Consider the following 14,216-nt stretch of genomic DNA (forward strand, 5'->3'; position numbering starts at 1 on the left):
ACTTAGTGCTGCACATGTTTCCTGAAGAATGGGAATAATATATATTTAGAAAAATGTGTATTTCTTGTTCTGTTAAGATTTACTTGCTTTTCCTCTGCTCTTTCAGTGAAAAGCTACTGAAGTATGACCACTACCTAGTGCCGTTCACTCTGTTTGAATTGGCGTCTTTGTATAAAAGCCAGGGGGAAACTGACAAGGCCATACAGTCCCTAGAAACTGCAAGGTAAGTGTTGAAGGCAGCTTTTCCTTGATTGTTATGGAGTCAGAAATGTCAATACTGCTCTAACAACAGCAGTAACATTATATACTTAAAAATTAACAATGTCAAATTAGTAATAATGCTACTTTTGCTAACTTCTGGTTGATTTATGCTCATGGCTTTTGCTGTAATTGTGCTGTTTCCAACCCTCTTACTGCCTCACCCTGTGACTGTTTACAGATATGATTATGGGCATCTATTTGAAAGATTTCTAACTTATTTTATTCTATATCAGGGGTTGGCCAGCTTTTTGTGCTAGATAGTAAATATTTTTAGCTTTATAGCATAAAGTCTTCATTGCAACTACTCCATTATATCAAAAGAAGTCATAGAAGGTAATATGTAAACAGATGGGTATGTTTAGATTTGGCCCTTGGGTCCTAGTTTGCCAACCTTCAGTGTATTCACCCATACCTATTATTTCCTTGAAGAGCCATTGATCTTGTGAAGCTTGCAGATCTTACCCAGACTCTCTGTTTTTTCTGTTTATTGCGGCAGTTTCAAAGTATTTTTATCATTCTGGTAGACAATAGCTTTTAGACCTGTGGTCATGGATCACTTAGGTAAGGCAAAAACCCTGTGGCCTGTTTGCCTTGAACACTGCCAGACTAGCTCTAGGTCATAAATAGTGATTTGTCCATTTATTCAAATTCAGCAGTTATTCACTGAGCACCTATTATGTGTCAGACACTAGTAAAGGCTTTAGAGAGACAACTATAAACTAAGCAGGCAATATTTCTGCTCTGTTAGCCAGAGGGAGATACTAAATAGACAAGAAAAATATCAGTGGTATATGTTTGCTGAGATTTATAATATGATACATGGTGCCTGGGTGTTACTTCAGGATAGATTGATTCTGAAATATTTCCTTGAGGAAATGATATTGTAGCTGAGATTTGCATAATTAAAACCAATCTTGAGATCAGTCATCAGAAATCAACCAACTAGGTAGGGAGCATTCCTGACAGAAGTCACAGTTAGTGAACATCTGCTTTGAGGAAGTTGAGCCACTGGGTCAATGATGATGCTTTTTGCTGTGCTGGGGAATGCTTAGAAGTATGTATTTGGGGAGAGAACGAAACATACTTCTGTTCAGACCATGATTCTTTAAGATGGCTATTAGGTACTCATATTAGGTAGATGGCAAGTTGGCGTTCATACTTAGCATGAAGTTCAGTGGTAAGGTCGGGGCTGAATGTAGAGATTGCAGTCAACAGCACAGAGATAGTAATATTTAAAGCAATGGCGTGTGATGAAGTCATTTTGTGAATGTTATATAGCTAGAGAAAGAGGTCTAGCACAATGTCTGGGATATGCCATCTTCTTAGACATTAAATGATAAGATTAAGAAGATTAAGAGAGTTAGGAAGACATCTAGGAAGGCCGACCAAATAGTGTTTCAAAAAGAAGAGCATGGTCAGTTATGAGGGCAGCAACTAAGAGGTCAAACAAGGTAAGACCAGAAAAGTGGCTGCTGAATTTGGCAGCATGAGTATCACTGGTGACCTTGACAAATGAGGTGACAAACAAAATGGAGTCCGCTACTTTAGGCAACTCTTTTAGGATGTTTGCTATGAATAGAACATCGTAATGGGGCAAAAGCTTTACGGGCATGGTAGAGCCAAGAAGGGCTTCCTTAAAATATTTATATATAGGTGATATGAGAGCAAGTTGCTTTTAAAGTTAATTTGTTGGGAGTATGACCAATATTTCATGTGTTAGATATAGATATCTTCAAATCCAGCTATTGGAAAATTATGGATTATAAATACTGCTGTTCCAAATATTCATTATTTGAATATAGAATGTATAATAAGGCAACTTTATAATGATAAAAATAAAAGACTAGTAACTCACTGCTAAAAAGCAATGAAAAGCCTCCACTAACTCAAGACAATACTGACAATTCAAACATAAAGATACTTCCCAGTAATTCCAAGACTATTATCTGCACTTTCCCTTTATGTATTAGGAGCTTTGCAAAGTTGCCCACATTGGTGGCATTTAGGAAAATACTCAATTCCATCCGTTGGTAAACTCCAGTAAGATACTGATTTTAGTTTATGAATAATACATTTTACTAACCCTCATCAAGATTACCAGTGAGTAGCCCATATACCTGTTCAAAATGAAGGGCTATAGAAATAAATGCCACTGTAAAGAAAGCAGTTATAGCTCACCCATGGGCCAAGGCAGTATGTAAAAGTATTCCATTTTTCTGATTCTTAACAATTCTGGTAAACGGAGGTCAACATAAATGCTCTTAGGCAGGTTTTAAATAATCTTTGGATTTCTATGGCCCCCTTTAAAGACATTGGCCTAATTATTATGTAATTATTGGCCAAACCATTGATATTTACATGTGAGAATTGGAATAAGTAATTTTGACGTCATTAAGTAATTCTGCTGCCTTTGTTGCAGTTGTTTCATTTGAGTTTCTTGAGTGATCGATCATGTGATCATGCTAACCATGTTTATATGCACCTACCTTAAAATTTTCCAATTTAAAAAAGGAAGTCTAATTATTTAGGACTAGTTCACAAAATTTGTACAGCCCTTCTCACAACTTCTTGCTATGCTTGTGAATGATTTGGTAATTAAGCAGAACCTTGCTACTCAAAGTATGACCTTTAGATGACCACCAGGAAGCTTCTAGAAATGCAGATTATTGCAGTTCCCCCCAAAACCCCCCAACAGAACCAGAATCTGCATTTTACTAAGATCTACTGTTATGTATATTAGAGTTTGAAAGTAAGTAAGTAGATCAGAGAGAGGAACGGGAGAGTGGTGGTACCTGGTATATAAGGAAATTTTGACTGTACAATTTTATTGTTATTGTCTTCAGGAACAACTACAAAGATTACTCCTTGGAGTCCAGACTACACTTCAGAATTCAGGCAGCTCTTCACCTCTGGAGAAAACCTTCCTCAGATTGATCAGAACTTGAAGGATGGAATTTTTCCTCAATTAGCATCGGCATCTGCTATAGATTCAACCTTATATTAAAGTGGAAAAATGATCTTGTGAATAAGAGACAAAAAACCAGTTCTTTTTGTCAATATTTTCTATCATCTGAGAGATTTACTGTTGGTCTACATAATTTTTTTTTCCTATGGAATGGCATTCTATATTATCTAGAAAATTCTTATATTTTGCCTCCCCCAAAAGAATTTCATATTATTTGAATTAGGGGGTGATGAAGTCTTTTGAAAGACTTGCAGATGTAATAGTCTAATTAGATTATTTATTTTTTTAATGTGAAAATTAATATTGTTTAGCAAATAGCTTACAAGTTGAGCCAATTTTGGATTTGTTGGGTAGTTAAACTTCAGAGACATTTTGTTGCCTGTATTTAAATTTCAGAAGATAAATAAATATCATTTCATTTAAAATAGCTTAACAGTGACCTTCAGAAGACTTCTGAAAAAGACAGTCTGAGAACATGAACACGGATCGATATAATGTACTTCATGGGTGAAGAGACCTGTCTCTATAAAGGATGATGCAGTATTCAGTTAGTGGTTTTTTACTCTTCATTTGATTAAAGGTGGTGACGTTTTGGAGAGACTGATTTTGAATGTACTTAAGTCTATTATAATAACAAAATTCAAAACCCCTGTGTATCTAAAGGGAAGGAAGTATCATATTTTAGGAATTTTTCTTAACCTTAGCAATGAGAGCCTAAAATACATACATGGATTATTTTTCTTCTAGGAAGTAAATTTCCTGCTGCTTTAAATGATATGTAAAATATCAATAATTTTTACACTTAAGATGTTGGTAAGACCTAGTTTTCTAATCTCTCTAGCACTGTGATGTCTCCTTATAGATAATCTGGACCTTACTTAGTCCTTCAGTTGGGAAACAGAATCAGGGCGTAGAGCAGAAGAGAGCTTGACACTCCATATGGTCCTGGTTCTGCTACCCATTAGCGATTAGTGAGGAGACCTTTAGGGAGTCCACTGTGCCCTGTGTGTCACCATATTTTCTTCTGTGAAATCTAGATTAAAGAACAGATGACTTTCAAGGTCTTTTTCAGTTTTATAACTGTGAGTCTGTGTATTAGGTATTTATTTTCAACAAATGACTTTAAAATGTCGAATGCAAACCATTCCCACTTGGAGTGTTTTATTTTTCAATCATCATCATTGCCCCCAACTCCCCACATGTATGTGTTGTGGCATCCAGAGTGAGAAAAGACAATTTATGAGTCGATGAATCTGGGCCTTATTTCTATTTCCATTTTGAAGAATAACTTGTCATAGAAGCCTCTGCAGTTTAACAGAAGGAGCCACATTTTGGGAGTCATGAGTTCATCTCTGTGGGTTAACAGTTCCATGACACGGAGTACGTAGCTCAGCTTTTCAGGGGTTCAGTTGCCCCAGTATGGATAGTGGTGTAGTATTTGGTACTTGTGAGGGCTCAATTAGATAAAACATATGATAGCTTTTTGTAAACTGTAAAAGGCTATACAAAAGTATGAATTATTATAATAATTATGGTTTTTTATGTCTGGATTACAGTATCAACACAAAAGTATTGGCTGATACTGTGGTCTGTGTTGTAAAATGAAAGAAGTGTAGAAATTCAAATACCTTTCTGTGTATTCATGTGTTTGCTGTTGACAGTAGGCTACCCAGGTTATATGAACCTGCTCCTGCCGTTCCCTGCCACATGGACCTGTATCAAGCAGTGTGTGGCTTGTTTTCTTCAAGGTACTGATTCTTGACCAACACTGAGGATGTATATCCAATGAAAGATGATTATTAGAACTCAAGTCAGATTACCACCCCTTCAGATACTATGGCGGTAGATATCAATGTGTTATTAATAATACAACTTTAGGTACAGACAAAATAGAAAATAAAATTAACTGTCATTATAATTAGTAGTGGAAAATACATTAAAAATTATTTGTGTATAGCTTTGGAAAAAAGTTTATAAAGTTCTTAGAAGAGCTTTGGTAACATTATTTTTGAAAGTGTACACCCACATTGTGACTGCGAGTATACTGAGCATATATTCTTACATTGTTACTGTGAGAAGCTGCAAGTCAGTGCTGCAAGTCAGTAACAAATTCTCTTTTGGGGATAAAATGAAACAGTTTTAAGCTTAGAGTGGCCATTTTTATTTTAACTCTGCATTACTAAACAAATATAAAAGAAATTCATCTCCATTTAAAAATCTTTTTTGTTATTTATATTTTGTTTTATTTTTGTTTCCTATTCTTTATGCAGTTACCTGATACTATGGACAGTATATCCAGTGGATCTTTTAGTACTGTAATATCAAAATGCTACAAATATTTATGTTTCCTGCTATGTTCAAGATATTGTAGTGGCACCAACTTCTTGGGCATCAGCTAATATTGCATTTTTGGAGTCATTAGGGTGTTCTGTGAAGAATGAATACTGAAGTGACAGTTTTATCTAGTTTTTTGAGGGGCATTTATGATGGGGTTGGGTTGCCATTGTGTCTGACAGTGCAATTCATGTAGTTCCTGGCATAATTGCCTTTTTTTTTTCTTAATGGAGAGGCAGGGTTCTGATTGGTGCTGTATAAATTTAAGTAACTTTGTGCTTTGTAGGAATGGTGACAAGGAAGGCATGATTTCCCCCTGACAAGGAATGAAAGGTGAACTGTATCAGCTCTTATCTGGACATATATGTAAATGTTTTCTATGCTCCCTGATACAAGAAGTTTCCAAGTTATATAGGAAAATTAAGTCCATTGATCCTGTCTTTATCCTCAGAGGGCAGAAATGAGACAAGTGGATAAAGGCTGTAGGAAGCTGAATTCCAGATTAATCAGTGCCAAGGAAGATTTTTCATTATCGGAAAACCCAACAGTCTAAAATCAATAACCAGTTCTTCTGCAAAGGGGTGAGTTTAAGCAGGGCTAATGTGACTGTCATTTCTGCCTGTCCTACAAGCTTAGACTAGTTGAACTTTGAGGTCACTCTATGATTCTTTTATTAGGGCTTCAAATCAGCAGGGAGTGTGTAAAGAAAAAATGCTCCCCCCCACCATTTCAAATAAAAGTGAATGTTTTCTCTTTCAAAGCTACTATTAGAGGTAGTTGTGATAGACACTAACAATCCCTGGTGTTAATACTTTCCACTCCTTTTATTTTATTTTAATTTAATATTATTTTATTGAGACAGAGTCTCGCTCTGTCACCCAGGCTGGAGTGCAGTGGCGTAATCTCGGCTCACTGCAAGCTCCTCCTCCCAGGTTCACGCCATTCTCCTGCCTCAGCCTCCCGAGTAGCTGGGACTACAGGTGCCTGCCACCACGCCTGGCTAATTTTTTGTATTTTGAGTAGAGACGGGGTTTCACCGTGTTAGCCAGGATGGTCTCGATCTCCTGAACTCGTGATCCTCTCCTTTTTAAAGTGGGTCTAGTCTGTTGATCTTCATAAATAGGAGGGTTTTCCTTCAGCTTGGACATTAAAAATAATTTTTAGAAAGGTCTTTGTGGCCAACTGGAAAATCTTCTGGAATTATCTAATGCTTCATTCATTTCCCTCCCTCTATTTCTGTTTTTTTTTTCGTATTTATACTCTGCATATTTAGAAATCTTAAAGTCAAATACATTTAGTTAAAATGAGTTGATGAAGACTCCAGTGATGTTTTAATACCCTAAGATTTTGTGATTCCTTGGGCCTGGAATGGAGCTTAGAAAATTACCTTGTCCTCATGAGCCTGTAAACCGTGTTGTTTCCCCTCAGTCTTGCTCTGTCCAGTACAGTAGCCCCTCGCCACACATGGCTGCGGAGCACCCGGAATGGCTTACAGCACATGTGGGAATGGTGCTGAATGCTGAGGAAGCTTTCACTCATACGTGCTGCACTTCTTAAAGGCCTCCCAATAGCCTGCTTTCCGGAGTTCTGGCTTTTACTTGCTGTCTACTATGATCACCTGATTTGTGCTTCACATACATATCTGTGAAGTTTGCTTTTTCTATTTAAAGTGCCCTTAAACTTTCATTTCATCGTGTTTATCTGCAGATGATCAGTGTTATTGGCATATTTGAACATTATTCTGCCCTCCCTCCGCCAAACTCCTTATGTACTAGATTAAGAAATTTTATTTTTGAGATGATGATTTTAATTTGATTTTACAGACATTCTTTTTTACAAAGTACAGTTGTTAGAGTTATAGAAGAGTGATTCACATCTTTGAGAAGATAGATTTCATGATTAATATATATATTTTTTGAGACAGAGTGTTGCTCTTGTTGCCCAGGCTGGAGTGCAATTGCACGATCTAGGCTCACTGCAACCTCTGCCTCCCAGATTCAAGCAATTCTCCTGCCTCAGCCTCCCAAGTAACTGGGATTACAGGCATGTGCCACCATGCCCAGCTAATTTTGTATTTTTAGTAGAGATGGGGTTTCTCCATGTTGGTCAGTCTGGTCTCGAACTCCCAACTTCAGGTGATCTGGCCGCCTTGGCCTCCCAAAGTGCTGGGATTACAGGAGTGAGCCACCATGCCTGGCCCAATATTTTCTAAGATAAAATTATTCTGAGAAATCTAGTGGAACCTTTTCAATTGCTTTGTTATTAATGTTTCAACACTGACTTTCTCAACTAGGCCAGTATTACTATTTAAAGGTTTTTAGAGGCTGGCAATGGTGGCTCACGCCTGTAATCCTAACACTTTGGGAAGCCAAAGTTGGGGGGGATCACTTGGGACCAGGGGTTTGAGGCCAGCCTGGGCAGTATAGTGAGACCCTGTCTTTACAAAAAAAAAAAAAAAAATGAGCTGTGCATGGTGGAGTGCACTTGTAGTCCTAGCTACTAGGGAGACTTAGGTGGGATAATTGCTTGATCCCAGGAGTTTGAGGCTACAGTGAGCTAAGATCATGCCACTGCACTCCACCCCAGGTGACAGAGTGAGACCCTGTCTCAAAAAAAAAAAAAAAAAAAAATATATATATATATATATATAAAATAAAGGTTTGTGGACACGTTACCCATTTAGAGAATAATTTATTTTTGAATGTGTATGATACCTAAGTGATATGCATATATATAATTAAGACATTTTAAATCTCTTCAGATATTTCTTCATAAGATACATGTATCTATAGATAGCTGTATACAAAACTACTTACAAATAATAAATAGACATTGTTTTATACAGTTCTTTCCAAAGAAATGCAGGATTTTTTCTCCAAGTACTTCCTCCCCGAGTCCAGCTATTTACATATTTTTGTCTTTAAGTGTTAGATTGCTTGTTTCTGCTGCCTATTGTTGGTAGTTTTGTCTTTTACACATTTGCCGTTAGATTTAGTTATTTTGAAATGTTGAACTTGAAATGTAATGAAAAGGACACATCAGAATTTATCATCAGGGAAGATATCTTTTATGTTGAGCAGCTGCTATCTGATCTTGACAGACTGTCCTCTTAGAGGACTGTTGAAGTCCATTCTAGTCATTTTGTAACTTCATAACTGCAGAAAGAAATGATGCAAGGACTGTTTAGTGGACTGAGATGGCTGAGCAGGTTCTTGGCCTGAATTATCCAGAGGAGATAGGTGGATCTAGCTTCAGAGGAAGTCTACACCCCATTCCCTTCTGCTTCCAATGTACCCATGATATGTGTTTAGCACAGTAATACTGTAACAGGACGTTGCATGGAAAAATCAAAGCAGCTGGCTCACTGTATTTAACTAAAAAGAATGCCTACAGATTGGATATTTAATAGGGAAAATTAAGGCACTTTAATAACAAACTTCATTATGTGAAACTTGTCGAATATTAACATACAATATACCTTGTATATTAATGCCATAGTTTTTAGAAACACTAATTTAAACAACAAATTTAAGGGATGCTGGCGTATCCCAGTGACACCTTCAGTTTTATTGCTGCTTAGTATTTTCTAGTAAATTAGTTTTAATTATTGGTAGTCTGTTGGGCACCATTTGGGAAAGAAAGAAATTGGTCTCAGTGTAGCAGACTTGTAGCCAAAAACTTTGAATAAAAAATGAGTATAATAAAGAATATTATTTCATTTTTAAAGGAATTGTATTATTTTGAAGTGCTGCATGGTTGATATGGTTTGGTTGTGTCTCTACCCAAATCTCTTATTGAATTGTAGTTCCCATAATCCCCACATTGGAGGGACCCAGTGGGAGGTGACTGAATCATGGGGGCAGTTTTCCCCATGCTATTCTCATGATAGTGAGTGAGTTCTCATGAGATTTGATGGTTTTATAAGGGGCTTTTCCCCCTTTGCTCAGCACTTCTCTTTCCTGCCGCCCTGTGAAGAAGAAGGTGCCTTTCTTTCCCTTTGCCTTCCGTCATTATTCTAAGTTTCCTGAGGCCTTCTCCGCCATGCAGAATTGTGAGTCAATTATACCTCTTTTTTAAATAAATTATCCAGTCTCAGATATTTCTTCATAGCAGTGTGAGAATGGACTAATACAACGGTCTTACTCAATTTGAAGGTATGACACTCTTTGCTTTGGAAATCATGTAGACATTTTAAGTCATTCCTATTTTTAATGTAGACAAACGTCCAGGTAGCAATTTTGGGGATAATAAATGAGTTCACCCTTTTTTTTTCTTTTTTTTCCTGAGACAGAGTTTGCTCTTGTTGCCCAGGCTGGAGTTTAATGGCATGATCTTGGCTTACCACAACCTCTGCCTCCTGGGTTCAAGCAATTCTCCTGCCTCAGCCTCCCAAGTAGCTGGGATTACAGGCATGTGCCATCACACCCGGCTAATTTTTGTATTTTTAGTAGAGACAGGGTATCTCCATGTTGGTCAGGCTGCTCTCGAACTCCTGACCTCAGGTGATCCGCCCACTTCAGCCTACCAAAGTGCTGGGATTACAGGCGTGAGCCATCATGCCCGGCCGAGTTAAGCTTTTATTCACATTTTTTCCCCAAAGTGATTTATTCTTCAAAGTAGACAGTTATGTTCTATAGAGTGTTTTGTTTTTTCTTTAAGAAAATAATTTACATAAACAGAGAGATTATGGTAAACATTTTAAATCTTAGGCTGTTGGTTAAATTTAATGGTTTAAGCACTGTTGGGTTCTCTTTAATTAATATTTGCAGAAGGAGAACATATGTGTTTCACTGATATGTATGGTCCAGAAAAATTACTTAATTCTCAAAAATGTGTTGCATTCTCATATTGTGTTAGGGAAAATTCCATAAGTAGTCCATTTTTTTTTTTCTTTTGCTGACTGTTAACATCCAAACGCCTGAATGAAAACTGACTCATTTCTGTATTGGTATTTAAAAATATTGATTTGCAGATGTTCACAGAACACTTGCATTTTTTGATTCACGTTGCTAAATCAAATATAAAGGCAAATATGTATATTTAATAAATGAGAAGTATTTTTTTATTACTGAAATTTATTCTCAAAGCAAATGTATTTTGTAGATGTTTCATTTGGGAGATTTTGCTTTGCCTTAAAACATACAAAATAAACCTGTCTTGTGGTCTGCCCACCTCAAAACCTCTGTTAACTTGACTTGTAGAAGGAGTTCAGAATTCTTTGATAATGTGTGGTTTTCACTTTTGTTTGGATTAAACAAAAATAAAATTAGAGGCCATAGCACTTTGTAAACTAATGTGAAGTTTCTTGTTGAATCATAAAAGCTACCTGTATGTACTTTATAATTTAAAGTTCTGTTAGTAAAAATTGTCAGCATTTTATCTTTCTCTCTTCTCATTACATTTTAGTCTCCAATCTTTCCCATTCTCAGCAGTCACAGTTTTGCAGAGCAAAACATTTTTAGAAACGGAATATGTGTGAGTTCTATATAAAATGAATGTGTTAGTAACATCCATCTGCTGATCAAGTAGGCATTGGATCTGGTACTAGAAGGTGAAATTGATTGTAGCTATCAAAGCATTTTATCAATGTAAGTCAAGAAAAAAGAAGAAAACTGTGAACTTCTGATATTTTTAACATAAAAACTGTTCCCAATGAGTGTTCTCTTGCTGATTTTGTGTTAATGTTATCGTCTATGATTTTTAAGCTAATGCTAATATAAAATCTAAAATTTCAACATGATGACAACAATTCCTGTAGCCTGTTTTTACCATTAGGATATTTTTGAAAACAGATGTCATCTTAGAAATTATATTTTTAAGTGCAAATAAATCATCCTGACTTGAAAGTCAACACATTTTATTTTTCATTCCGTAGTATCACAGAATATGCTGCATTTAGATACAGGTTTAATTTGCCAGATTTTCTCGAAATTCTGTATTTTTATATTGCTACAACTGGTTTACTTAACATGCAATTGAATTGTTATTTAAATAAATTACATTTGATGGAATTGCAGTCTTATTCTGATTGGTCTACATGTGGAAGCAGTACACGACATCTGTTTTGCTGGTCTTTAGTTGTCAATGTGATATAAACGTGAATTTTTGTTTCTTGGTAAGACTTTTTTTAAAAATCATAACATACAGTTTTGAAGGCCCTTCTCGGTACCAAGTCCTTGGCCAAGTCCTGGGCATGAAGAGATAAATGGGATGGTACAGTTGTCTCAAGGAAGGATTGCCTTTTATATCATCTTTTTGTAATTTATTTAATAGCTCAAAGATTAGGTGCTGATATGTTCAGTTTAAGGAGGAATCTTCAGCATTCAGGGTATAGCACAGTGGAAGAAGTAATAGGCTCTGGGAATCAGGAGATCTATATTTGAGGCTGGCTTTGGCTAGACTGTGGCCTGTGCTCCCCCTCCCTAGCCATTAACTTCTCTGAGCTTTGCCTAACACAGCTGTAAAATGGGGACCATTCCACTACTTTATTCACCTCTAAGGAGGATCAGAGAAGGGGGTATGCAAAACCACGAAGGGCTAATCCAAGATTAAATTCTTCCCCTCCTCCCCTATGTGAGATAAGGCAAACAGATGTCCATCACAAACCAGTTGTTTCTGTCAGAGGGTGGGTTTTCATGATGTGATTCAGTAATCGCGGTTCTTTCAGTCTTGTGGCTCTAATGTCTTCACACATCTGCTAAGGTCACTGTGGTCTTTTGCATCAAGCTTTTGAAGGGGACAAAGCATGGAGGGGTATGTGAGGAAGGTGGTACATATCTGTTTAAGTTTCATTAGCTAGAACTCAGTCACTGCTTTACCTCATGATAAAAGAGGCAGAGGAATATAGTCTAGCCATGGGCTCAGGAAAAAGAGGCAATGGGTATGGTGAACAGTTAGCTTGTGTCTGCCACATTCCCACTTGGGCTGGGTCCACTATGATTCTCCCAATGTGTCCCATGCCTTCCTGCTTGTCTTTCCTTTGTTCTTTGGCATGAGAAGCTTGATAGATTTATGAATGCATCAGTTACAACTCAGTGTAATCAACTTGAGCTTGTTTAAAAACAAAAACTTGAACAGCTATCTAGTAAATGGATAAAGGGTGCCTGTGGAATTCAGGGGCAAGAATGTGGGAGATACTCAGGAAGTATTTAAATTCAGAATAGAAAAGCTTTAGAGACTTGGAGAGTATTTCTTCTGTCTCTCCTGTGCTTCCTGAAGAGACTTGATGGGAGGAATATGTCCACAACAGCAAAGGCTTATTTTCCTCTCATGCTCCATCTCTATTTCAGGCCAGGGAGGGATCAGCTCCATATCATCCTCACACAGGGCCCTGGATTGCCAGAGACTCCACTATCTAGAATGAGAAGAGGAAGGAGGCATGGTGTATATAAAATGGTCTTGTTGTAGGACTTTCTCCTTAGTTCTGTTAAAAGCCGGGTTCTTGTTACACTACCTTGAAAGATTAGGCTCGCAGACACTCTGAAGGGTGAGAACGGCAGGGTTTATTAGGTGAAAAGGAAAAAAAAAAAAAAAAAAGGGAACAGGGATGCTTGGCACAGCAAGAGTCCTGCTAGCAGGCTTCCCGCCTCACAGATTGAATCCCGTGTACCACGTCGGAACAGGAGAGGCCAGGCTCTTCCCCACTGCAAATAGCGTGAACTTCCCGAGGCTCCACCCCAGTGTATACTCCTCCCAGTGCCCAGGCTGGTTGGAGGTTCTCCAGTGACCCCTTTTAACTGGCTGTCTTAGTGTTACAGCTTCCACCTGGAAGTGACACACATTTCATGTCCAAAGCAAATGACACAGCTTTACCTAACTTCAACTGAGCAGGAAAGTACAACGCTAATGTGTCTGGAAGAAGCACCAGAAGTAGATGGTGAGTAGCACAAATGACTATCTTTCTGGTTGCCAGATATCTGATTCACTCTTTTTCCTGCACACAAAATATACTCACTTCTCCACCAAGGGATGTGACAACAAAAATCCCTTCTGGGGCCAGGCGAAGTGGCTCATGCCTGTAATCCCAGTGCTTTGGGAGGTTGAGGTGGGCAGATTGCCTGAGGTCAGCAGTTCGAGACCAGCCTGGCCAACAAGGTGAAACCCTGTCTCTACTAAAAATACAAAAATTAGCTGGGCATGGTTTCAGGTGCCCGTAATCCTAGCTACTCGGGAAGCTGAGGCAGGAGAATTGCTTGAACCCAGGAGGCAGAGGTTGCAGTGAGCTGAGATCGTGCCATTGCACTCCAGCCTGGGCAACACAGTGAGACTCCATCTTGGGGAAAAAAAAATCCCTTCTGGTTGTAACATCTCTGTGGCATGCCCTCTTGTCTTATTTTGAATCCAAATGTGGCTCCAATTGATCTGGACACCGTGAGCTAAACAGTTATTTGCCCTCAATACACAATGTATGTACCGGTTTCTGTGGTTTGAATGTGCCCCGTAAAACTCATTGAAATTTAATTGCCATAGTGATGGTATTAAGAGGTAGGACTGTGAAGAGGGCCCATCCTCATGAATGGATTAATATTATCTTGGGAGAGGGTTTAATATTGCAGGAGTGGGTTTTTGTGAAAGCAAGTCTGGCCCTCTCTTGCTCTCTTACCTTCTTGCTTTCTTGCACTCTCTTGCCCTTTTGCCTTCCTCTTTGGGATGACAC

At 37.9% G+C, this 14,216-nt stretch overlaps 1 protein-coding gene across 3 annotated transcripts in view; it reads left to right on the top strand.

The window, feature by feature from the left end:
• TTC39B (tetratricopeptide repeat domain 39B) overlaps nt 1-10,850 on the top strand; it is a 141,267-nt gene extending 130,417 nt beyond the window's left edge. For all 3 annotated transcript variants that reach the window (XM_031014796.3, XM_063696365.1, XM_055350800.2), the window contains 2 exons: nt 107-223; nt 3,105-10,850. In XM_031014796.3, the coding sequence (XP_030870656.1) occupies nt 107-223; nt 3,105-3,195 (208 nt within the window). In that variant the 3' untranslated portion in view covers nt 3,196-10,850. The remainder of the gene's footprint in view (nt 1-106; nt 224-3,104) is intronic.
• Nucleotides 10,851-14,216: the final 3,366 nt, after the last annotated feature.

The sequence above is a fragment of the Gorilla gorilla genome, chromosome 13 (genome assembly GCF_029281585.2).
Source record: "Gorilla gorilla gorilla isolate KB3781 chromosome 13, NHGRI_mGorGor1-v2.1_pri, whole genome shotgun sequence".
NCBI classification, from domain to species: Eukaryota; Metazoa; Chordata; class Mammalia; order Primates; family Hominidae; genus Gorilla; species Gorilla gorilla.